Source organism: Entelurus aequoreus, linkage group LG17 (genome assembly GCF_033978785.1).
Source record: "Entelurus aequoreus isolate RoL-2023_Sb linkage group LG17, RoL_Eaeq_v1.1, whole genome shotgun sequence".
Lineage (NCBI taxonomy): Eukaryota > Metazoa > Chordata > Actinopteri > Syngnathiformes > Syngnathidae > Entelurus > Entelurus aequoreus.
The window spans coordinates 31,447,689-31,474,143 of record NC_084747.1 but is presented as its reverse complement, the minus strand read 5'-3'; the positions used below and the strand labels follow the sequence as shown (position 1 = coordinate 31,474,143).

At 39.3% G+C, this 26,455-nt stretch overlaps 1 protein-coding gene across 2 annotated transcripts in view; it reads left to right on the top strand.

The window, feature by feature from the left end:
• Nucleotides 1-25,544, top strand: part of efna5b (ephrin-A5b) — a 261,018-nt gene extending 235,474 nt beyond the window's left edge. The window contains exons 3-5 of one of the 2 annotated variants that reach the window (XM_062024205.1): nt 16,380-16,445; nt 16,736-16,816; nt 24,334-25,544. In XM_062024205.1, coding sequence (XP_061880189.1) covers nt 16,380-16,445; nt 16,736-16,816; nt 24,334-24,455 — 269 coding nt within the window. In that variant the 3' untranslated portion in view covers nt 24,456-25,544. The remainder of the gene's footprint in view (nt 1-16,379; nt 16,446-16,735; nt 16,817-24,333) is intronic. The other variant, XM_062024206.1, reaches the window with a different exon arrangement.
• The last annotated feature ends 911 nt before the right edge of the window (nt 25,545-26,455 follow it).

The following is a 26,455-nucleotide window of genomic DNA, read 5'->3' as shown; positions in this document are numbered from 1 at the left end:
ATTTTAATTGCCTTTTCAGACCCGAACAAAAAGAACTCCCGGGATGTTTCATTGTGCTTTAAATTTTATTGCGGCATTAAGCGATGTCATGATGGTATCCTTACATCACGCTCAAATTTATAAGCGCATGCCTAAATTTACCGCATGCCTTTGGTAAGCGCCGGAGTGAGAAGAGGTTTTAAATTAATTACCGCCCGGGCGCTAATTCAAGGAAATACGGTAAGCGAACTCGTCCAAAAGATAGTGCCGTAGAACAAACAATAACACACCTTTTCAGGGTCTTTGTTTGTTTTGGGGTTTTTTTGGTCGTCAGCGAAGAAAAATCTATAAATTTGTTGCACCGTTTTACAAGCCACAGGGTTCAAAGCTTAGGAAAAATGTAGTGGCTTAAAGTCCGGAATTTAAGGTAACTGTCTTGTATTGTATTTTCCCATATCGCCCAGTTCGACCTGCGGTCTATAGTTTAGAACGTGGATTAACCAGAAGAGGACAAAAACATTGCAACAAAAAACACGAGTTAATCAATCGCACAGGCCTGCAGTAAAACAATAAATAGATTAAATACAAATAAATAAATGTTTTAAGGTGTCAGTCAATCTTCAAACGCCTCAGGCTGATACGTAAAATGGAACATCAGACTGAGGCTGACTATTAATACCAATAACACGCCCAGAACCATATAAATATTTCAATTATTCCACAACCGCCATTAGTCATTCCTCGGTGCTGCATGTTAAATGTAGGATTTTTTTTTTACTAATTGCCTCCTGAAGACATGAAAGGCATTCCAACTAAAGCTATTTAATAAATGTGCGCGTGCGTTTTTAATTTTATATGCCATATTTAATATATTTTGTTTTTAATAGACACATTGTAAAATACTATCTTTCGACATTAAATATCGACGCCGAAGGACTACCTCAATTTTTAGGGTACTAAAAATCAGTATTGCAATTCATTTCTCAACATTCATATTGAGGGATTTTGACGTTTATAGGTGATGTACCACGCAAGTGGAAGCAGGACTTTAATAGACAAATTACTGTAAATCACCGGGGGGGTTGAGTTTTTAGAGTCTGTTGTGTCAGCGCTGTAGGAGGCTGGCTAATGGTGACAGAGAGCCATCACAGTTCCATTGGCAGCACAGGTAACAAAACCTGCATATCATTTATTCACATGAATGCTGTCACTGCTGAGATGACAGCATGTTAGTTATGGGACTCGGGACGTCACGCACGCCTGCTCGCGCTATTCTGTATGTAGTGTACAGGTGATGCCGCCACCCAGATGCATGCTGTCGAGAATGCATGAGTATAATCCTGATAGATAGATGGATGCACGGGCCGACATCACACTATCCCTCGTTTCTAGGCCCTCCCTTTTCGCCTCTCTCACCTACTCCGTAATAACTATTTTACATAATAACCTGTATGAATTGTGTGAAAACAGACCAGGTTCATGAATACATACTTGCCAACCCTCCCGTTTTTAGCGGGAGACTCAGCGCCTCTCCCGATAACCTCCCGGCAGAAATTTTCTCCCGACAAACTCCCGGTATTCAACCGGAGCTGGAGGCTATGTCCCCTCCAGCTCAATGCGGACCTGAGTGGAGACAGCCTGTTCTCACGTCCGCTTTCCCACAATATAAACAGCTTGCCTGCCCAATGACGTCATAACTGTAGAATGATCGAGGGCGAGTCCTTGGTTTCTTATGTGGGTTTATTGTTAGGCAGTTTCATTAACGTCCTCCCAGCGCGGTAACAACACACAACAACAGCAGTCACGTTTAGTCTACCGTAAAGCAGTTCGTCTGCCGTAAACAGCAATGTTGTGACACTCTTAAACAGGACAATACTGCCATCTACTGGATAGCCTCCAGAACACTGAAATTAAAGTATTTATTTTATTTATATGTATAATAATATATATATATATATATATATATATATATATATATATATATATATATATATATATATATATATATATATATATATATATATATATATATATATAGAGAGAGAGAGAGAGAGCTAGAATTCACTGAAAGTCAAGTATTTCATACATATGTGTATATATATATATATATATATATATATATATATATATATATATATATATATATATATATATATATATATATATATATATATGTATATATGAAATACTTGAGTTGGTGAATTCTAGCTTAAATATATTCCCCTCTTAACCACGCCCCCAACCACGCCCCCCCCCCCACACACACACACACCTCCCGGTATCGGAGGTCTCAAGGTTGGCAAGTATGTGAATAGGATTCACCACTTTTCACCCATACAGTATTTGTTAATTGCTTATTCCTCATACAGTATATTTGTTGTTAGTCATCATGCTTATTTTATGCACAGTCACGGCCATCACAACAATATTAGGATTCCAGGCTGTGATAGACTTAAGTGCAGCAATGAAACATTATGGGTTGTGATTTATTACTGAGTGCTGGCTACTTTAAGAAGCTCCAACTCCACCTCACGCTTGTAAATAATCACTTTGTGTTTTTTATTGTGATTTGAATATGTATGTGTTGAGGGACCTCTGACTTGTAAACTATTGATTTTCTACAAATTATGCTGTGATCTGAGAGCTAATTCAAAAATAAGCGGGATCATTTTTTGTCATGATCCGTGGTCTGGATCATGTTTTTGTTATGTTCTGTTAGTTTTGGACTCTTTTAGTTCCTGTTTGACACCTGAGTTTGTTTTAGTTACCATGGCTACTTATGATTTTCACCTGCCTCTGGTGTTCGGGACACGCACCTGCTGCTAATCAGAGGACTATTTAAGACTGCCTTTGCCAGTCAGTCGTCCTGGCGTCATTAGATGTGTGCCTCATTCCTGGACTACGTAAGTCTTAGTTGTTTCATGCCACAGTTTCGTATTGGTTTCATGCCACAGTTTTGTGTTTGTTCTATGCCATAGTTAATGCTAGTTGTTTCATGCCACAGTTTTGTGTTTGTTTCATGCCACAGTTTCATGAGGTTCATGTCTATAGTTTCATGTCCTAAGTTTTTGCCTTAGTTTCCGCGTGCGATAGGCATGCTTGCCTTCGGGTTGTTTTATGTTTTTTGTACCCTTTTAAGTTTTGAGAAATAAATATGTTCCTACCTGCACGCCTTGTCCGGAATAGTCTGTTTGCATCCTGGGAGAACAAACCTCGCAGCAAGCTGAGACCCCCACCGTCGTGACAATTTTTTACTTGAAGTGCCATCCCATGGAATTGTCCAAAATGTTTTGGTATCCTAGAGCATTCAAAGTTCCTTTCACTGGCGAAGCCCAACTCCTGAAAAACAACCCCACACCATAATTCCTCCTCCACCAAATTTCACACTCGGCACAATGCAGTCCGAAATGTAGCGTTATCCTGGATACCTCCAAACCCAGACCGGTCCATCAGATTGCCAGATAGAAAAGTGTGACTCATCAGTCCAGAGAAGGCGTCTCCACTGCAGTGGCGACGTGCTTTACACCACTGCATCCCACGCTTTGCATTGGACTTGGTGATGTATGGCTTAGCTGCAGCTGCTCGGCCATGGAAACCCAATCCATGAAGCTCTCTGCGTACTGTACGTGGGCCTAATTGGAAGGTCACATGAAGTTTGGAGCTCTGTAGCAACTGACTGTGCAGAAAGTCTTTGCACTATGCGCTTCAGCATCCGCCGACCCCTCACTGTCAGTTTACGTGGCCTACCACTTGGTGGCTGACTTGCTGTTGTTCCCAAACTCTTGACTTTTTTTATAATAAAGTTGACTTTGGAATATTTAGGAGCGAGGAAATTTCACGACTGGATTTGTCGCACAGGTAACTGGAAATCACTGACAGCGGCCCATTCTTCCACAAATGTTTGTAGAAACAGTCTCCATGCCTAAGTGCTTGATTTTATACAGTGATTAGTGCACCTGATTCTCATCATTTGGATGGGTGGCGTGTATTTTTATCACACCGAAGACACATTCTGCGATGGTGCGCTGAAATGATCAAGCGCAAGAAAATGCATGTTGCAAGAACAATATATATCCTATAAAAATACAAAGGCCATTTAAAACGATAGCAGACACCAAATGTATTCAATGTTGTTGTCTGCTGGCTCCAATCAGCACCTTAAGTCATCAAGCAGCTATGGCATTGCTGAGTAGACAACATGGCTAATATTTTTTTATTTTCTGACAAATCAAATATGTAAACACACCCATTGTCTGTCTCTGCTTCCGTTAAACAGCCATTTGTGCGTGACGTATTTTCCAAACAAAACAATTCCAGTTTTAATAGATCACATTGCAAGTGCTAAATGATTACATGTGCATCCCCTGCTCTTAATATTGTAATAATCAGCATATATTATGCATATGCATGAAGACAGCTAAATGGATTGCACTCGCTATTTTGCTCATTTAAGAGACACAGTTCTTAGCGCACAAGCTTAGCGCATTAGCTTTGCGCGCAATATCAAGTTTGCAGATGTTTTAGTCATACTTGCCGATTTTCCCGGGAGACTCCCGAATTTCAGTGCCCCTCCCGAAAATCTCCCGGGGCAACCATTCTCCCGAATTACTCCCGATTTCCGTCCGCTTTTCCTCCATACAAACAGCGTGCCGGCCCAGTCACATAATATATGCGGCTATTACACACACATAAGTGAATGCAAGGCATACTTGATCAACAGCCATACAGGTCACACTGAGGGTGTCCGTATAAACAACTTTAACACTGTTACAAATATGCGCCACACTGTGAACCCACACCAAACAAGAATGACAAACACATTTCGGGAGAACATCCGCACCGTAACACAACATAAACACAACAGAACAAATACCCAGAACCCCTTGCAGCACTAACTCTTCCGGGACGCTACAATATACACCCCCCCCCCAAACCCCGCCCCACCCACCCCCCATCTCCCGAATTCGGAGGTCTCAAGGTTGGCAAGTATGGTTTTAGTTAGTAGATCAAGCCCATAGTCTTTTAGTCCTGCCTAGGCCTCCCTGCAAATACTGTTTTGCTTGATGGCTGCCATGTTTTTTTTTAACCATTCTTGCTCAAATCTGGCATGCATATGATGATGATATGTTTTCTAGAGGTGTTTGCCAAATTTTATGGTGATTCAGCAAAACTCGCTAAAGTGACAGTGGGTTTTTTGTGGGTTTTATGGAATAGTGTTGAAAAATTCAGTTTGTCCGAATGTCAGGTTGTTAAACTTTGTGCTACAGTCGAATTGCTACCACGTGGTGTGTTTGTCGTGAAAGTAATAGCACTGGCAACACTGGACTGGTGCATGCTTTGATGAATGTTCAACTTTTTTGTGCAGTGGTTTAGGATGTGAAGCATTAACTTACACAATCAAACACAAATACAAATACAGTCATTTGATTAAAAATGGCATGAGACTTAGAATGTTTAGGAATAAGAAGACAGTAGGACACCCCTTTCAAAGACACAAAGTAAAACATTGAAGGCCTAATGAACCCACTACTACCTACCACGCAGTCTGATAGTTTATATATCAATGATGAAATCTTAACATTGCAACACATGCCAATACGGCCGGGTTAACTTATAAAGTGCAATTTTAAATTTCCCGGGAAACTTCCGGTTGAAAACGTCTAGATATGATGACGTTTGCGCGTGACGTCAATGGTTGAAGCGGAAGTATTGGGACACATTGTATCCCAATACAAACAGCTCTGTTTTCATCGCAAAATTCCACAGTATTCTGGACATCTGTGTTTGTGAATCTTTTGCAATTTGTTTAATGAACAATGGAGACTGCAAAGAATAAAGCTGTAGGTGGGATCGGTGTATTAGCGGCTGGCTGCAGCAACACAACCAGGAGGACTTTGAGTTGGATAGCAGACGCGCTATCCGACGCTAGCCGCCGACCGCATCGATGATCGGGTGAAGTCCTTCGTCGCGCCGTCGATCGCTGGAACGCAGGTGAGCACGGGTGTTGATGAGCAGATGAGAGCTGGCGTAGGTGGATAGCTAATGTTTTTAGCATAGCTCTGTGAGGTCCCGTAGCTAAGTTAGCTGCAATGGCGTCGTTAGCAACGGAATTGTTAAGCTTCGCCAGGCAGTACAGCATTAACCGTGTAGTTACAGGTCCATGGTTTAATAGTATTGTTGATTTTCTGTCTATCCTTCCAGTCAGGGGTTTATTTCTTTTGTTTCTATCTGCAGTTAAGCCCGATGCTATCACGTTAGCTCCGTAGCTAAAGTGCTTCGCCGATGTATTGTCGTGGAGATAAAAGTCACTGTGAATGTCCATTTCGCGTTCTCGACTCTCATTTTCAAGAGGATATAGTATCCGAGGTGGTTTAAAATACAAATCCGTGATCCACAATAGAATAAGGAGAAAGTGTGGAATCCAATGAGCCCTTGTACCTTAAGTTACGGTCAGAGCGAAAAAAGATACGTCCTGCACTGCACTCTAGTCCTTCACTCTCACGTTCCTCATCCACAAATCTTTCATCCTTGCTCAAATTAATGGGGTAATCGTCGCTTTCTCGGTCCGAATCGCTCTCGCTGCTGGTGTAAACAATGGGGAAATGTGGTAGCCCTTCAACCTGCGACGTCACGCTACTTCCGGTACAGGCAAGGTTTTTTTTATCAGCGACCAAAAGTTGCGAACTTTATCGTCGATGTTCTCTACTAAATCCTTTCAGCAAAAATATGGCAATATCGCGAAGTGATCAAGTATGACACATAGAATGGATCTGCTATCCCCGTTTAAATAAAAAAAAAAATCATTTCAGTAGGCCTTTAATACCCTGGTGGAATACAATAATTCCTCAAAGAGCAGAAGGAACAGATATTTTTTACCCGAGGTGATACAAAACCTTTAGTATTCTTACTTTAGTGCTTCGAAGTCTTTTCTATTCTCATTTCTTTGGAATGAGGAACGATCCTTATTGGCGTGACCTCTTCACCTTGTCAACGGTGATGACTTTGGTTTGCCAGAAGCTACAAGATGTTGGGAGACGTTCATATTTCCACAGCTGCCTAAATCCAAGTCCTTCTATTTTGCCTACTTCATCATCCCCCTCCTATTGTGCGTTCGCCGCAAGTAGCATCTGCTTAATGGGCCACGGCGGTGTGGAAGCTGCTCCATCTTCCTACTCTCGCACAGCTTGCAGACGAACACAAGTGTGCATATAGATTGAAGGTGATCATCTGTACTTACTGCTGTGTAATGGTTAGTATTGAGGATGCAGGCATTATCTAAAAGTTGCCTCTGAAAGTCAAAAGCTGCCTTTGTTTTCAACTTTTGTTTTGTATAATCAGCCCTTTGTTTTTTCCCACACAAATAAACAAAGTTCTAGCAGCTAACAATCTCATTAGTCAACATAAAAGTACACACAACCGAAGTTTGGAAGGTAACATTTTGTGTGTATTGGTGCTTTCTCTTGGACACCGGTTTGTTTGAACCCACACTCCCGGAATCTGCTGTTCCCATACAACAAACGGGCTTTTCTCAAAGCCAAAACCAATGTGCTGTTCTTTCGCGCCTGTGAGCTGGCAGAACTGCCCGGCTCGGAATGTTCCGCTACGGACTCTGCATTGTTCTTTTTACCCACACACTATGTTAAATTTAAATTAGATTCAATAGAAAAAAATACAAAATCTGTTTGACTCACACGGTCAGAAATGTAAATGGTTTTTTTTAATGCAACACCTTTTTGTACACTATAACAGTAGTTCTTGAACTTTTTCCCAGCAAGTACCACCTCAGAAAATATGTGTATCTCCAAATACCATCATCTTGACTAAAATTAAAACACAGTAGCGTAGTTGGTCTAACTATTCATTAAAAAACAAGGCAGAGGTTTCATTTAACAAGCATATTTTATTAAGGTTCAGTGGAGAAGGAGACGGCACTGAGGCACGGACGTCTTTTAGCCTTAGGCGTGTTTATTAGCACAAGTGAGTGACGTGCGTAAGTAAACCAAATACGTGGTGTTTGACTATGTGATGCGTTTAACTGGTGAGTATTACCGTACAATGTCCTGGGCGTGACGTTAAAGTGCATCCGGCAGTGGAGGCTCCTCTATGGGGTCTTGGGGCTCTAGGAGGTTAACCCCTTTACTACTGTTACCCCAGGTGGCCCTTGGCAAAGGCCTAGTACCTGACTGCCCCCTAGCCAGGGATACGGTGAAGACCTCAATGGCGGAGAAGGTGGAAGACGGTAGATTTAAGAACTACCGCAACGGCTGCGATGGCGGAAGAAGGCTGCAGCAGAAAAGGGTCCCCAGTCGTCTTGGACACCATGCCACTGGACCCTGACCCGATTCTGTCAAGGATCGTGTGGTGACTGTCTGTGCACCAGTCTCCCCACGTTAAACTAAGTCACGCACAGGCATCCTCCATAAAGGGATACACCCCTACCAGGAGGATCGTCATACTCGTTCGAGTGACCGCCTATGATGATTACCGAACAATGTTGAAGGTGCGTGTTGTGAGAGATACGGAAGTCCAGAAGGGACAAGGCAGGCTCGGAGGTCCGTGGGCACGCAAAGGTTCAAGGGCAGGAGCGAGGCGTCAGGGTCCGTGTCCAGGCGAGAGGTCGAGATCCGGGAAGGCAGCAAGAAGACCAGATCCCGCCCTCGGGCCGTACGTTTGATACCCCTGTATTAATTTATTAGGGTCCTATTCTACAAACCTATTTGTGTATTACTATTCAATAATATATTTAAATGTTGTTATTTTTTCAAAGATAATAAAAAATAATAATTCACAAATAATTAATCATACTATATTAAAATAACAGAAACTACAATAATTTACATCAAGTCAAACGGACGCTTAAAATATTGTATGAGTTATGTTAATTATTATGTTAGTATTTGTTATAAATTGACCATTATTTAAGCATATATATTTTTGAACATGTTAAAAAAAACTAAGAAAAACGTGACAAAAAAACTAACATTTTAAAAAATTAAATAGAAGCAAATCTTATTCAGAAGCAAATATTTGTACAACAATTTCCATCGGATATTTTCCTTAAAACCTTGTGTTCTGAAAACAGAGCAATGAGAAGTAAGAACTTCTCACGTTCTATGTATGGTTAATAATAATTTCATTTTGTATTTGAATGTGCAATATAGTACGTAATCCCGGCCTCGGTTGGTGGTGTAGAATAGGGTAGGGTAGTAGATAGATAGATAGATAGATAGATAGATAGATAGATAGATAGATAGATAGATAGATAGATAGATAGTACTTTTTTGACTCGTTCAGGAGAGTTCCCTCAGGAAAATTAAAATTCCAGCAGCAGTGTACAGAATTGAGAACGAATTAAAAAAGTAAAAAGTAAATAATGGGGGTATAAATGGAAATAAAATTTAAAATATAACGATAAAAATAAAAATATAACAGTAAAAATAAGAACATAACAAGAGAAACTAGGTGTTATTAGTATGATCGATACTAGAGTGATTAGATCAATATTTTTATTTTGTCAAAATCCTTTTTGGGGTGTTTTTTGTCATGTTTACAAGTTATCAAACCTTGTTTGGTTTAGTTAGTTTAGTTAATTATTTCTTCGGTCAGTGGTCAACAAAATAAACAAACAGTTTTACATTCATAAATTTACAATTTTACAGACCGAAAGGGTTTAGGCTGAGGTTGAGCACTTATTTCGCCTAACCCTATAAACAATCTCAAACACAAAATGCAGTAAAACCAGGAGACATCGGGCTCTGATCTTGTGCTTCATAGATATATGACATTTCCTTTACACAACATATTATAAATACACCTTGTACACAACATGAACACTGTTCAAATATATACACAGTAAAGACAGTTGTGAAACATCCCTGTACACGTGTTGGTAAACACATTCAAAATGTAAATTTTTTGCCGTACAATTAACAGAAATGATTGTTTTATGAAAATGAATCCTCCGAATGGAATCAATGCAGCCTTGAGTTAGCAACCGGTGCAGAATAGTGGCTGGTTGAATTTCCAATGGACTGGTCAAGGAAATGTGTTTTCCAGATAACATTACAGACGCAATAAGACTTGGCTCGGTGTGTGTGATAGAAACAATACAGCACCTAAGCCGCTTTGAGCCCACCTGTTTGTTCTGGCGTAATTGGATTCTGCTTCATTCCATTTGCCTTAATGCTGATGCATAATGCAGCGTACTGCAGGGAGCCCTCTCACCAGCTCTGGGCTTCAAGAAGTAACCTGACCCAGCGTCCACAGATCCGTCCTCCCGCCTCCTGCCCGTCTCTGGGACACCATTCCAGGGCTTGTGTTCCTCAAAGCTCATTCTAGATAGATTGATGCTGGAAGCTTTCAGGGGCCCTGACGGGAACCAGAATAGCAGGTGTTGATGTGAGAGCATGCAAGAACAATAAGCTGGCCCTGTGCAGCATGGTAATCCAAAATAAACAGGCACGGGCATCGGGCCGTTCGGGCCCAGGGCGGAGGCATACTCATCAGAGAATGAGGTTTCCGCTAACAAGACAGGCATTTGGAGCCAAGGCTTCATCTATCCTTTGTAGAGGCAACAACGCATCCCAGTCATGTGGAGCATCCCAGACAGTCACACATCCGGGCTTAGCAAGTGGACTTTTCCCACAATGTCACGGAGTGGCTAGTCCCCATGTACTGTATTAGGTACACAAGAGCAGAAAAATGATTTAAGTTCGAAATTAAAATTATAATTTTTTTTCAATAATAATAATTGTATTACATTTATATAAAATATTTTCATACAAAACATATAGTGGAGGTTTCTGTGGTTTATCCGGGGTAGAGCGGAATGTACGTTAGGTCAGGAAAAAAACACAGAGGTTATTTCATCCCTCCAGGCCTGTTTCGCAGGTTTCTCTGTTGAAATCCCCTGAAGAGCAGAGAAACCTGCGAAACATGCCTGGAGGGAATAGCCTCTGTATTTTTTCCCTGACCTAACGTTCATACAAAATATGTATTTCACTGTAATCAAATAATTGTTAAAAAGGTGTACTATTAGTTGTGCCATTTTCTACCGCTTCTCTTTGTTTTGGGTCGCGCTGGAGCCTATCCCGGTTGCACTCGGGTACACCCTGGACAAATCGCCACCTCATCGCAGGGCCAACACAGATAGACAACATTCACACTCACATTCACACACTAGGGCCAATTTAGGAATTGGGAAGTAGCCGGAGTACCTGGAGGGAACCCACGCAGTCACAGGCTCTCTTGGTTGCTTTGTTGGGTCCGCTCCTGTCTCTGGCCATGCACCCCCCCAACCCAGCAGAAGATGGCATGGAACACAGCAGAGGCCACCACAGTGTATATGTTTGTTCTGTTTGTCTGCTCTTGAAATCTTAATTTCCCCTCTGGGATTAATAAAGTCTTTCTGATTCTGATTCTGAGAAGATGCAAACTCAACATAGAAAAACCCCCGAGCCCAGGAATCAAACCTTCTTACTGTGAGCAGTATCCCCTGTTCCACCGTGCTGCCTCATTAGTTATACCAGTCACCAATAATTCAATACTTAACACCAAATACCGTATTTTCGGACCATAAAGCGCACCGGGAAATAACCCACTAAATTTTAGAAGAAAGAAATATTTTTCTATGTATTAGCCGCACCAGACTATAAGCCGCAGATATATACATTGAAAAAAAAGTTATTTCTACTGGACACACTTATCATTTCACCATGTACCAAATAAAATAGCTTCGAGGTCGGTAAGATTAACCAAAATGATTCCGTACATTTAGGCGCACCTTGTTACATTGTTTAATGCATCCAGCGGGGCATCACAACAAAATTAGGCATAATAATGTGTTACTTCCACGACTATATATATCGTATCGGTTGATATCGGAATCGGTAATTAAGAGTTGGACAATATCGGAATATCAGATATCGGCAAAAAAGCCATTATCGGACATCTCTATGTTTAATGTAAGACTCTCCATGGCTGCTGTAAGTTTTAAATTGTGGCAACTTAAAAAAAAGTCTCTTTTTGCTCCAGAATGACTGTGTTGGTTGTCATTATATTGTGCAGCTCTACCTCAAGATGAAATGGAATGTTTGCAGGTTGGAGAGTTTTCATCTCTATACATGAGTCATATTAAGACGGTTCTGTTTTAAGAACGTATTGGCTGAAAAGAGGCGTGTGTGTGTGTGTGTGTGTGAAAACATGGCAGCAGCTTCACTTCACTGTCATCATGACAGAGACTCCTTCATGTGCTCTTTCACATCTCCACAGCGGCCGTACTTCTTCCACACGAGCAGCTGCTGTCGCTAAGTAGCTCGTGTCGATGGCCATGACTCAACAATGATGATGGTGATGATGATGAAGATAAGACATCTGGAGGCTGTGTGTGCATGTGCTAGTTGGCTATTATGTGCAACGGTGGAAAAATACCAAGGTTCGTTAGTGTATCCTGCAGAAATCGCCATTATAAGGCCTCGCTCTACCGTCTGTGAAAAAAAAAAAAAAAAAAAGAGCATCTTGATCTCCAGTCACCTCTCGTGCACGCTGACACGTGACTGAGGAGCAGATAAAAGCTGATGTAGCAGCAACATTAGCACTATCAGAGCGGTCGGGAGGGATAAAGCCGGCAAGAAAGCTTGATGAGCTGTGGAAATTTATAGAAATGTATCTGATGGGAGAATGTCCCAAGGATCTTATATTAAATTAGAAATGTGCACGTCAGCAGTAGATACTCACAGGCATCAAGAGCAGAAAGAACATGCAAAGCTGTGAAATCGGACAAAGTACGGCGAGTAAAATACACTGATTTTTGTGTGTGTTTAAGGTTCTGACACAAAGCTCTGTTGTGTGTTTTTTACCATCATTCATGGTGATGGATGCACACTTTGTGCTTTCACCGCGCTTTGACTGACATGTGTTTGAACCCCCACCCCCCCGTCCTCGTCGTACAGGAGACAACACCTGGTGCCTCACTGCATGGCCATTAGTGGACAACACACACACACACACATTTTTGTATTTGTTACCTTCTTGAGACCTCCGAATAATGCCTACCTCTTAAGGACCACCCTTTGTAGATGTATAAAGATTTGTATTTACAACATTAATAATATATACATACAATGCAACTATAAAACAGCTTGTTGGGAAAAATGAGTTGGAATTTCACAAGAAAAAGGTCACAATTTCACAAGAAAAATGTTTGGTAGTATTGTAATTAAAGTCGTAATTTTACTCAACGCATGTCCAAATTTTACAAGAAAAACTGGACATTTGTGCGATATTATGATAAAAGTTGGAATTTTACTCGGTAACAGTCGCAATTTTACAAGAAGAGCTTAAAATGTTGTCAAGTTCATGAAAAGAGTCGCAATTGTACTCGACAAAAGTCACAAGAAAACTTTTAACATTTTGGCAATATTATAATAATCATCTGAATTTTACTTGGAAAAATTATGACAAAAGTCATAATTTTACTCCAAAAATGTCACTATTTTACAAGGACAACAAAAAAATTGGCAACGTTTTGATAAAAGTCAGAATTTTATACGACAAATGTCACCATTTTGCATTAAAAAGTAATAATATTACGAGAACATATTGCAATACTCCAGAAACAGAAAGAATACGACAAATTGTTCCTCAATTTTATAAGAAAAAAGTCGACACAGTGTGAGAAGAAGACTGCTTTTAGTTAATTATTTTGTTGTTATGGTGCGGCGTGGCGAAGTTGGTAGAGTGGCCGTGCCAGCAATCGGAGGGTTGCTGGTTACTGGGGTTCAATCCCCACCTTCTACCATCCTAGTCACGTCCGTTGTGTCCTTGGGCAAGAAACTTCACCCTTGCTCCTGATGGGTGCTGGTTAGCGCCTTGCATGGCAGCTCCCGCCATCAGTGTGTGAATGTGTGTGTGAATGGGTGAATGTGGAAATACTGTCAAAGCGCTTTGAGTACCTTGAAGGTAGAAAAGCGCTGTACAAGTATAACCCATTTATCATGTATTTGAATTTGTTGTTTGTAATTGGTTTTTAATCTTCATTATTTATTTCAAGTTATTACAGTACGTCGTTATATACACTTTTATTTTATTTATTTTATTAATTTTGACCAAAGGGGGCGCATTTCAATTTCTTACACACACTTGTTATTTCATATGTTGACCAGAGGGGGAGCACTTTTAAAACCGACACACAGTCAATTTGAAAAATCCCTCCTTTTTGGGACCACCCTAATTTTGAGAAAATTTCACCACCAGGGGTGCAAATGAGACATTCTCTATTAGATGCAATGGTTTTCCGTATTGGGACCATGATTTATGTCCTAACTTGTTCACCGGTCCTCATATGGAAGGTACTTTTCCTTGTTGATGTCTCAAGAAGGGCAGACATACAAGAACACACACACACAAAAAGTTGATTTTAAAAGCATTTCATGCAACCTTTAGCTACGGCTCAGAGATGTATACACACATGCAACATACTGTACATGACACACACATGTACCTGAATAGATAATACATGTAGATCATAGACTTTTAGTGAATGTTTTGAACTTTAGGAAAGTTTCATCTTAAATCATCCTGACTTTTTATATTGTTGAATCGAAACATGGAGCAATAAAAAACAAAGCAGAGTTTTGAGATAAAACAATAAAATGTTATTGAAAAAAAATGAAAAAATTATTTACTGGGTTGATTTAGCAAATAACAGAATCTCCGTTTTCTGAATAGTTTTTGGTGGTCTACTCTTTACTATGAAAATCTGTATTATTAGAATATATTGTTCAACTAAGAAAGAGAGAATAAACATTTAGAAAAAATACAATTGTAATTTAACAATAATTGTATTTTAATTTAACAAGAATATTGTTCTTATTTAATGAGAATTAAGTCTGCATTTGTAAAATAATAAAACAACTGTAATTAAAGACAAGCTTAATTATCACAAAAGTGTCCTATAAGAATAAGTCAACATTTTAATGGAAAATAATAATAATAATAATAATAGTGAATATAAAAAAGCCTTGATTATACAGTTATTAAGTCATAATAGTGCAAAAAAGTAAATAGTTGTCATAACTTTATGAAAAAGTTTAGATATTATGAGAAGTCCTAATTTTAGAGGAATAGTTATTTTGTAGAGGTGGGGGAAATCATTGATTTTTAGATGCATCGCAATTCAGACGTAGATTATTATAAAATCGATAAGTAAACGTCAATAATCGATAATATATGTATTTATTGTAAATAAAGTAATGCAGATAGCTCTAAATGTGGCTGACTGCAGCGAGCCACCTCACTGAGAGATCCGAGCGGCTCCTTTATTATAGGGCACTTATGTTCCAGTTTTGCACACATTTCCATGAATTTGATAAATGTTATATTGTGAATTTATTATTACAAATGCACTGTTTTTAAAAGTTGCAAGTGATGAAGGCTTGACATCCCACTGGGTTGTGAGTTGACATCCCACTGGGTTGTGAGTTGACATCCCACTGGTTGTGAGATTTTCCTTGCCCTTATGCGGGATCTGAACCGAGGATGTTGCTGTGGATTGTGCAGCCCTTTGAGACACTTGTGATTTAGGGCTATATAAATAAACATTGATTGATTGATTGATTGATTGAAGGCTTATTTGTGAAACGAAAAGAAAGGTAAAACTGCATCAATATACATGAATTAAAGATGCAACATTTGATCCTTGAAATAAATTTAAAATAATAATTTTACAATAATTAGGTCTAATAGTAAAAGTAACAAGTTAGATTGTTTTATAATATATATATATATATATATATATATATATATATATATATATATATATATATATATATATATATATATATATATATATATATATATATATATATATATATGCATATACATGCATATATGTATATATATATATATATATATATATATATATATATATATATATATATATATATATATAATAAATAATTATTTTTTACAAGAAAAAAGTGCATTTTTATGAGGATGTCATTTTTTAAAATTATAATTAAGTCACAATTTTTTATGAAAATAAAGACTAAATATTTACAAGAACAAGGTCAGAATTGTTACCAGAATAAAGTCAGAATTTTTATGAGAATAAAGTAATTTTTTTTTTTAGCATGAAGACTGAATATTTACGAGAATAAAGTCAGATTTTTTTACTAGAATAATTCAGATTTTTTTATGAGAATAAAGTCTGAATATTTACGAGAATAGAGTCATTTCACCAGAATAAAGGTGCAATTTTATGAGGAACAAGTTAGAAATTGACAAGAGAAGTATTTACACACTTTTTTTGACGTACATCTTTCCTCCTGTCATTTTTGTATGTTGTTATGTCATTATCGTGTAGTTTAATAATCCTCTTCCACTCTGAATGTATCTTTCAGCCTCCACCGTGGCTGAGAACGGGAAGAAAACCTGCCTGAAGCTGAAAGTTTTCGTCCGACCAGCAAGTAAGTGTTTTTGCACTTGCATCCTACTGAAGTAGAAACTTTGTGTGTGAGACGAGGCTTGTGCTCGCTGTCCCGACATGCCGCTTTCATTTGTCTCACAAATGCTGCTACTCGCTAAGAAATGTTTAAAAAAAAAAAAAAACACACACAAACAAAAACCAGAACAGTACCTCATCTGATTGTTGCCATGAGCTTTGTTGCTTGACCGGGGGCTGAGAGGGGGGCTTCAAATGTCTATCTGGCGTTTATCTAATGATGATGATTTCACTCTCCCTATCTTCTGTTTATAGACAGCTGTGTGAGAACTATAGGTGTACATGACCGTGTTTTTGATGTAAACGACAAAGTAGACAATACGTTAGAACCACGAGGTTAGTATGGCTTCCTGCTTTTTGTTTTTTGACTCTCTTCATTCATTCGTTTGTCTTGTGTGCTCCTCTCACAGCCCCGCATGATGCTCATCTACTCATGCTACTCATACGCCGCCCTACTTGTGTGTAGTGCTTCAAATGTCTATGAATGTCCTCATTCATACAGGGCGTTCAATCGATCGCACAGACTTAGATTGGTCAGATCTAATCTCAGATCTAGTCTAGCGGCTGGTACCAATACCTCTCAGTAGGCTTCATCAGTTCATGCTCATAGACTTTGCTTGGTCAGATCTAATCTTGGACTTAGATCGGTCTGATCTGGTCTGGCGGCTGGTGCCAATACCTTCGTAGGCTACATCAGTTCATGTTTATAGACTTAGCTTGAATTTGTCCTCTGCATTTGACCCATCCCCTTGATCACCCTCTGGGAGGTGAGGGGAGCAGTGGGCAGCAGTGGTGGCCACGCCCGGGAATCATTTTTGGTGATTTAACCCCCAATTCCAACCCTTGATGCTGAGTGCCAAGCAGGGAGGTAATGGGTCCCATTTTTATAGTCTTTTGGTACCTACCGATCTCAGGGCGGACACTCTAACCACTAGGCCACTGAGTAGACTTAGACTTAAAGTCGTGGTCAAAAGTTTACATACACTTGTAAAGAACATAATGTCATGGCTGTCTTGAGTTTCCAATAATTTCTATAACTCTTAATTTTGTGATAGAGTGATTGGAACACATAAAAACATTCATGAAGTTTGGTTCTTTTATGAATTTATTATGGGTCTACTGAAAATGTGACCAGATCTGCTGGGTCAAAAGTATACATACAGCAATGTTAATATTTGGTTTCATGTCCCTTGGCAAGTTTCACTGCAATAAAGCACTTTTGGTAGCCATCCACAAGCTTCTGGTTGAATTTTTGACCACTCCTCTTGACAAAATTGGTGCAGTTCAGCTAAATGTGTTGGTTTTCTGACATGGACTTGTTTCTTCAGCACTGCCCACACATTTAAGTCAGGACTTTGGGAAGGCCATTCTAAAACCTTAATTCTAGCCTGATTTAGCCATTCCTTTACCACCATGTGTTTGGGGTCATTGTCCTGTTGGAACACCCAACTGCGCCCAAGACCCAACCTCCGGGCTGATGATTTTAGGTTGTCCTGAAGAATTTGGAGGTAATCCTCCTTTTTATATACACTGTAATATTGCCTAGCCTCCGTAGGCTACATCAGTTCATGTTCATAGACCTAGCTTGGTCAGATCTAGCCTTAGACTTACAGTTGTGGTCAAAAGTTTACTTGTAAAGAACATAATGTCATGGCTATCTTGAGTTTCCAATAATTTCCACAACTCTTATTTTTTTGTGCTAGAGTGATTGGAGCACATACTTGTTGGTCACAAAAAAACATTCATGAAGTTTGGTTCTTTTATGAATTTATTATGGGTCTACTGAAAATGTGACCAAATCTGTTGACCAAATTAGCTTCATGGCATGGCCTCTTAACTTCATGTGAGTGATTATGATTGACGACACCTGTTGACTTATCTGAGCCCATTTAAATAGGGCTCATGTGATGCAGTCATTGGACTCGGTTACAAACACGACAATGGGAAAGTCAAAGGAACGCAGAACAGATTTGAAAAAACGAATCATTGACTTGAACAAGTCAGGAAAGTTCTGACTTAAACCCCATTGAGAACATGTGGACGAATCAAGTCCGTGTCAGAAAACCAACAAATTTAGCTGAAATGCACCAATTTTGTCAAGAGGAGTGGTCAAAAATTCAACCAGACGCTTGCCAGAAGTTAAAGTTAAAGTACCAATGATTGTCACACACACACTAGGTGTGGTGAAATGTGTCCTCTGCATTTGACCCATCTCCTTGATCACCCCCTGGGAGGTAAGGGGAGCAGTGGGCAGCAGCGGTGCCGCGCCCGGGAATCATTTTTGGTGATTTAACCCCCAATTCCAACCCTTGATGCTGAGTGCCAAGCAGGGAGGTAATGGGTCCCATTTTTATAGTCTTTGGTATGACTCACCCGGGGTTTGAACTCACAACCTACCGATCTCAGGGCGGACACTCTAACCACTAGGCCACTGAGTAGGTGGCCTAGTGGTTGCTTGTGGATGGCTACCAAAAGCGCCTTATTGCAGTGGAACTTACCAAAGGACATGTAATCAAATATTAACATTGCTGTATGTATACTTTTGGTCACATTTTCAGTAGACCCATAATTAATTCATAAAAGAACCAAACTTCATGAATGTTTTTTGTGGCCAACAAGTATGTGCTCCAATCACTCTATCACAAAAAAATAAGAGTGGTAGAAAATATTGGAAACTCAAGACAGCCATGACATTATGTTCTTTACAAGTGTGTGTAAACTTTTGAGCACGACTGTAGATTGGTCAGATCTAGTCTAGCGGCCGATGCCAAAACCCCCAATATTTGTACTCCAAAAACCAGAAGGGTGTACCAGGTCAAGGATGGTTTTGCCCTATTGTAGTGAGAAAACCAATTGCGTAGATGCAAACGAGCAATTCTACTGTCAAAGCCAACGACAGTCTTTGAAGTGTGATTTTACCTGTTTAGCATCGAGGCATTGTGTGGCAGAACGGTCGCTGTGGATCGACTACTACCAGTCCAAAATAGTTGGTTAAAGTTAAAGAACCAATGATTGTCACACACACACTAGTGTTGTAAACAAATGGCACAAATGGCATTTTGGTCACATTCTGTGACCAGAAGGTTTCTAACTCCTGTTATTTGTTGGAGGCTAAATTGCAGAGGCTTTTACGAATGGTTGAAAGGACAGTGTTGTATGTGGGAGATAGGTGGTGTCGCAGACGACCTCCTCTGTTCAGGGATGATTTTGAACCGCGACATAGATAGCTTAAAGTTAAAGTGCCACACACACTAAGTGTGGTGAAATTACCCTCTGCATTTGACCCATCCCCTTGTTCCACCCCCTGGGAGATGAGGGGAGCAGTGGGCAGCAGCGGTGGCCGCGCTCGGGAAACGTTTTGGTGATTAAACCCCCAATCCCAACCCTTGATGCTGATTGCCAAGCAAGGAAGTAATGGGTCCCGTTTTTATAGTCTTTGGTATGACTCGGCCGGAGTTTGAACTTCCCTCCTTCCCGCTAGACTAGATCTGACCAGTCTATGAGCATGAGCTGATGAAGCCTACTTGGATGAGAGGAGAAACGTCTCCCAAGACAAACCAAACAGTCCAGTTGCGATCGATTGAATGCCCTGAGAATAATCTTCAAATAAATCATTTAAAAAAAAAAACTCACTAAATTTGACAGCGACAATAAATGGCGTCGTAGCGATGCTGGCGTTTCCTGTGGCTGATAAAGTTAGATGTGTTGAAGTGTGATGTTTCCCCCTCCTTGTGGAATGTTTGCAACACATTCGGTGCAAATAGTGCGTGAAAAAAGTTTTCTTCTGGAAGAGTGAAGAAGTCACTCAATCGACGCCAATTTTGTTTACATTGAGCACGGCACGTAGGAGAAAAGGAGCGCTTGATTTGCTGACCCTAACCCACCTACACAACATTTTCTGTAATCTTACTCATTGGAGCATTGTTGCTTTCTCACCGGTTATCGCAGCTATTTTTTAATATCAAATATATCAGTGTGACGTTATAATATTTATTGTTTACACCTAATTTTTTTCTACTCATATTACTCTAAAAAATATATTTTTTAATTAAATTACAACCTCTAAAGGCCTTAGTGGCCACATGCGTGGACAGCACCTTTTAGCCCGTATTTCCAAAATTGTGTACACTACTGAATTGGGGTCTTATGGCCCTTATGTGGACACTTATACTGCCATATGGTGCCATATGGTGGTGTCAGAAGAGTATAACATACAATGGAATTTGTAAAAAAAAAAAAGTGTATAAATAAGAATTAGCATGTCACTAAACATGAAGTACACGTTTGTGTACTTATGGACTAAGTACATCATATAAAAAGATGATTCTTAGTTTTTATTCTAATTAGGGTCCAATAAGCCCAAATAGCAAAGAGAAATAAAAAAAAAAGCATGTAAACAAACAGCTTGGGCCTTAAGAGGTTAAAAGATAACTAATTCTGCTAATATATAACTTTTTCGACAAAATATGTCTATTTTTGAGGAACTTGGAAAGAGTTTGGTATTAGAAGTGGTGGGTTTTACTTACAATGTATTCATTTCCCCTCTGGGATTATTAAAGTACTTCCTATTCTGATTCTGAAAATGTATTCACATGTTATTTTTTCATTGTTTTTAACCATATATACATGCAGACTGAATAAAACATGAACCACCTTTAGAGAAGAATTATGTTCAGAATTATTAAGTTTCAAATATAGTTATAGAGCAACATAAAACATGGGGGTAGGGGGGTTAATACAAGGAAAAGTCTAAATATGAGAATTAAATTTTAACGCTGCATGAAACGAGTCCAAATTTTTCAAGAATAAAGTTGTGAAATTTTTTATTTAATTTTGTAGTTTTTAAGAAAACAAATTTTGAAGAAAAGTTCTAATTAAAACCTAATTATTTTTTTCTACTCATATTACAATTTTTCCCCTGAAAAAATTATAAAAAGTAATTAAAAAACATCTTTAAAAAATAAGGAATTCTGCTAATATATAACTTTTTGGACAAAATATGACTATTTTTGAGGAACTTGGAAAAAGTTTGGCATTAGAAGTGGTGGGTTTTACTTAAAATGTCTTAATTTCCCCTCGGGGATTATTAAAGTACTTCCTATTCTGATTCTGAAAATGTATTCACATGTTTTTTTTTTGTTTTTTTTTAACCATATATACATGCAGACAGAATAAAACATGAACCACCTTTAGAGAAGAATTATGTTTGGAATTTATAAGTTCCAAATATAGTTATAGAGCAACATAAAACATGGGGGTTCTGATTCGGATTCTGAAAATGTATTTGTCAGGTTCAAACACTGATGACATCTATTAAACGAGACAAGAAGCAAGGAATTAAACAGAGACAGAATTAAATTTGGCTCAACTTCAGGAGAAACGTCTGGGCTGTACTTTTGCACAGTCTCCAGCACACTCTGGCGAAAGATTGTACGCCACCTCTTTTTATTTGGACTTTCCCTGTTTACATAACAACAGCTGTTTCTAAAGGAATGGGGAGGTATGTAAACAACCATTGTTTTTGGTCACATTAACACAAAAGAAAAAGATACCTCGGGCTTAGACTGGTCCTGGATCGTGCTTGGGCAGGTCTTGGATCAAAATAGATAACCCCTACCGTCACCTCCCAACATACACAATGGAATTTTACAAGCCTTTGGCTTGTTGCAACAAAGACTGCTTCCTGTCTGTTCACTGAGAACTCAGAGAACGGAAAGTTTTTTGATCATTTACATACAATTTTTCTGACAGCATTCACATGTTTTTTGTCTATTTTATCCATATATACATGCAGACTGAATAAAACATGAACCAACTTTAGAGAAGAATTATGTTTGGAATGATTAAGTTTCAAATATAGTTATAGAGCAACATAAAACATGAGGGGTGGGAGGTTACTACAAGGAACAGTCAAAATATGAGAATTAAGTTTTAACGCTGCATGAAACAGGTCCAAATATTACAAGAATAAAGTTGATTTAATGTTGTAGTTTTTTAAGAAAACACATTTTACAAGAATAAAACTGCAATATTACAGAAAACAAGTTCTAATCAAAACCTAATTATTTGTCATTTCTTATTGTACTACAACATGAAAAGGAAAATCATCATGATTTTCTTCCAAAACATACAACTACATCTTTTTGCTACAAAATATTATATTTTTTTTGAGGAATTTGAGGAATTGTGTGATTTGCTGGCAACAAACAAAATAAGCATGCATACTGTAAACTGCATTTTAAATTCCTAAAATGTACTATTCACGTAAAAAGCAAGAATGTTACATTCACGTTCATATTTGTCGTGTTTTATATTGTATGCGTGCATAGTGATATGTCAAGACGCCTTTTGAACATCCCTGATGCTCATCTTCCTCTCCTTGCTGTCCTGTCCCGCTTGCATGCCCCGTTCCTCCACTATGCTTGCATGAAAAGGGTTATTAAAACATTAGCCGCGCCCTGCAACGCATTTCTGCACTTCGTCATGTCTGCTTTCACCGACCCTTTGCATGGTCCGGCTCCTTTCCCCCGGCTCATAGGAGATGTCCACTTAGCAGGGAGAATAACACAGTGTTAGTCATTACCTAGCAACCCAAGTTCATATGGCAACTCAGAATCCACTAATCCACCAAATGTCTTAATAAAGTCACAAACGTGAGCCAGTAATCCCTATATGCAGTGGTTCCCAAACTATTTCCACAAAGTGGCCCTCCAAGTACCACTATAATGACCAACATTAAAATACAGTAGCATAGTAGGCCTCAGTATTCATTAAAAACAAGGTGGAGGTTTTATATAACAATTATATTGAATGTTTTTGGACACTGCAACATTACACACAGTTTGAATAGTTCAGTTTCAGTTTATTTCGAACGTGCATACGATACAATGTAATGCAGGGGTCCCCAAACTACGGCCCGCGGGCCGGATCCGCCCCCCAGCATCCAAAATCCGGCCCACAGGAAGTCCCAAGTTAAAAAAATAAATTTAAAAAAATATATTTTTTTAATTTTTATTTATTTATTAATTTTTTTAATCTTTCCTTTCTAATCCATTTTCTACCGTTTGTTACTCTTGGTGTCTCCTAGTCGCTCAGGCAAATCATATTGTCTAAAAATTAATTTTCCCATTGATAACGTGACAATGTTAAATGTTGATGAATATCAATGTTGATTGATGTTAAATGACAAAACGGATTATAAAGACGACATATATATGTATATATACATATATATATATATATATATATATATATATATATATATATATATATATATATATATATATATATATATATATATATATATATATATATATATATATATATGTATACAAACACAGCCTGGCAACCGGCCAAATTTTTTTAACCCAATGCGTCCCCCGAGTCAAAAAGTTTGGGGACCCATGATGTAATGCATCACACAATTCCAGTTGTTTCATTCCAGCACATCTGAAAAGGAGTAGGAAGAAGCAGATCTTATTTAATCCTACCACTTTTCATACAATAGCAATTTTATCCATTTTTCTTGTCCTCTGTAACAGAACAGTGAACAAATAAATAATAAATAAATAATACACCATAGTAAGCATTCAAATACTAAATACATAAATTTGTCTCAATTAAAAAAAAAAAAAAATTATAAAGGAGAAAAAAAGGGTTCAAGATGTTCATAGTCACACTGTGTTTAAATATAGCAAAATAAAACACTGTACTTTCAATGATTATTTGTTGGAACAGTTTGAGAATCACTGCCCTGTAGAAAGACTTTAAACAACAACAAAGTCTGATTGTTTTTTTTAAATAGTCGCATTTATTTAACACAAAATTGTATGTTCTTTTTTCCCATCTTTCAGACGACACAAGCCATGAGCCGGCCGAGCCCTCCCGAAGCGAGGAGACAAACGCGGCGCCGCACCTGCCGCCATCGAGTCCACTCGTGGCGTCGCTGTTGCTCTGCCTGGCAGCGCTCTTATAGCGCCCCCGCCTGTCCCGGAGGGGCACATTTATTACACCCAGCGTGGCCTGAATGAATCTGCCCGAGGTCGCAGGGAAAGGGGGCGGGAATTTTGGAGGTGTTTGCTCGTTTGGACACCCCAAGAAATCTCCCAATTTTTTTCCTCCCAAAACAGGATGTGAGTGGGGGGGAAGAAAAGCGGGGCGGACGGCGCCCTTTTTTTTTCCCGCAAACCTACGATGCCAAATCCTGTGTTTTTTTTTGTTTTTGTTTTGTTTTTGACTTTTTGACACTTAACGGTTCTTACTTTCCCATGACAGCGTCATGTTTACTCATTGCAGTACACACACACACACACACACACACACACACACACACACACACTCACACACACACACACACGCGCGCGCGCGGACACAAGTCACTACGATTCGTGCAACGTTGTGTTCAGTAGCAGTAGGAGAGTGAAGACTGTAGCGCTTAGGAACAACTTGTACATAAACAAGTAGCTAGCTGTCCCGAGACCTCGCCAGAAGTGTTGCTGATCCAGCAAAATGAGAGATGAAGGGAAAAGAAGTGGGATTAGTTTAAAGTCAGGGTGCCATTGGAGTCCTTCTGGGGACTGACAACATTTATTGTGCAAATCTTTATTATTATTATTATTACGAAACTCTTTTTGGAAGCTTTTTGTAACATGTTGCATGTCGGGCCAGACCTAACGCTCTCGCGTTTCTTGTATGCTTGGTTGAAACCGGAAAACCACAGCACTGGAAAAATCTACGCGGCCTGCACCTTAACCTACTGGTCTCCAGGGGGCACAATAGAGCAGTGGTTCTCAAACTTGTCTCACCAAGGACCACCTCAGAAAACGCACATAATGCATACCTGCCAACCTTTCCGATTTTCCCGGGAGACTCCCGAATTTCAGTGCCCCTCCCGAAAATCTCCCGGGACAACCATTCTCCCGAATTTCTCCCGATTTCCACCCGGGCAACAACATTGGGGGTGTGCCTTAAAGGCACTGCCTTTAGCGTCCTCTACAACCTGTCGTCACGTCCGCTTTTACTCCATACAAACAGTGTCACATAATATATGCGGCTTTTAAACACACACAAGGCATACTTGGTCAACAGCCATACAGGTCACACTGAGGGTGGCCGAATAAACAACTTTAACACTGTTACAAATATGCGCCACACTTTGAATCCACACCAAACAAGAATGACAAACACATTTGGGGAGAACATCCGCACCGTAACACACCATAAACACAACAGAACAAATACCCGGAACCCCTTGCAGCACTAACTCTTCCGGGACGCTACATTATACACCCCCCCAAACCAGGCCCCGCCCACCCCCCATCTCCCGAATTCGGAGGTCTCAAGGTTGGCAAGTATGCCATAATGACCAACCGTAAATACAGTAGCGTAGTAGGCCGAAGTATTCATTCAAAACAAGGCGGAGGTTTTTATTTACCAAGTATATTTGTAAAACCACACACAGTTTGAACAGTAACACTGTGTTTGAATATTTAATGAAGTGATTACCACTAGATGGTGCCCGTGCCAGAGTTTGAGAACCACTGCGACAGAGGATCAGTTATTGGGCGAAATCTAGGAATGGACTCGATTTTATTTGTCACTGTTGTTCCTCCCTGAATGTTCTGAAGTCCTGCTTCCATGCCTGTGTTGTACTTAGCAGAATAAGTTGCCACCATAAGGGGTGGATGTGCTGTAGCCGGACATGTTGTTTCTTCGACAATGAACTAATTCCACACAACGGACAAAATATTCAATAAATTGACAAATTATTACCGTATTTTCCGGACTATAGAGTGCACCGGTATATATGCCCCACCCACTAAATTTTAGAAGAAATAAATATTTCCCGCACCGTTATATAAGCTGCAGATATGTATGTTGTGAAATGAGTTATTTACACACCTTAAATGTTTCCAAACGGTGCCTGTAACACGGCAGTAAAACGGCTGATCAAACAAAACACAAGTCATTGTGTAG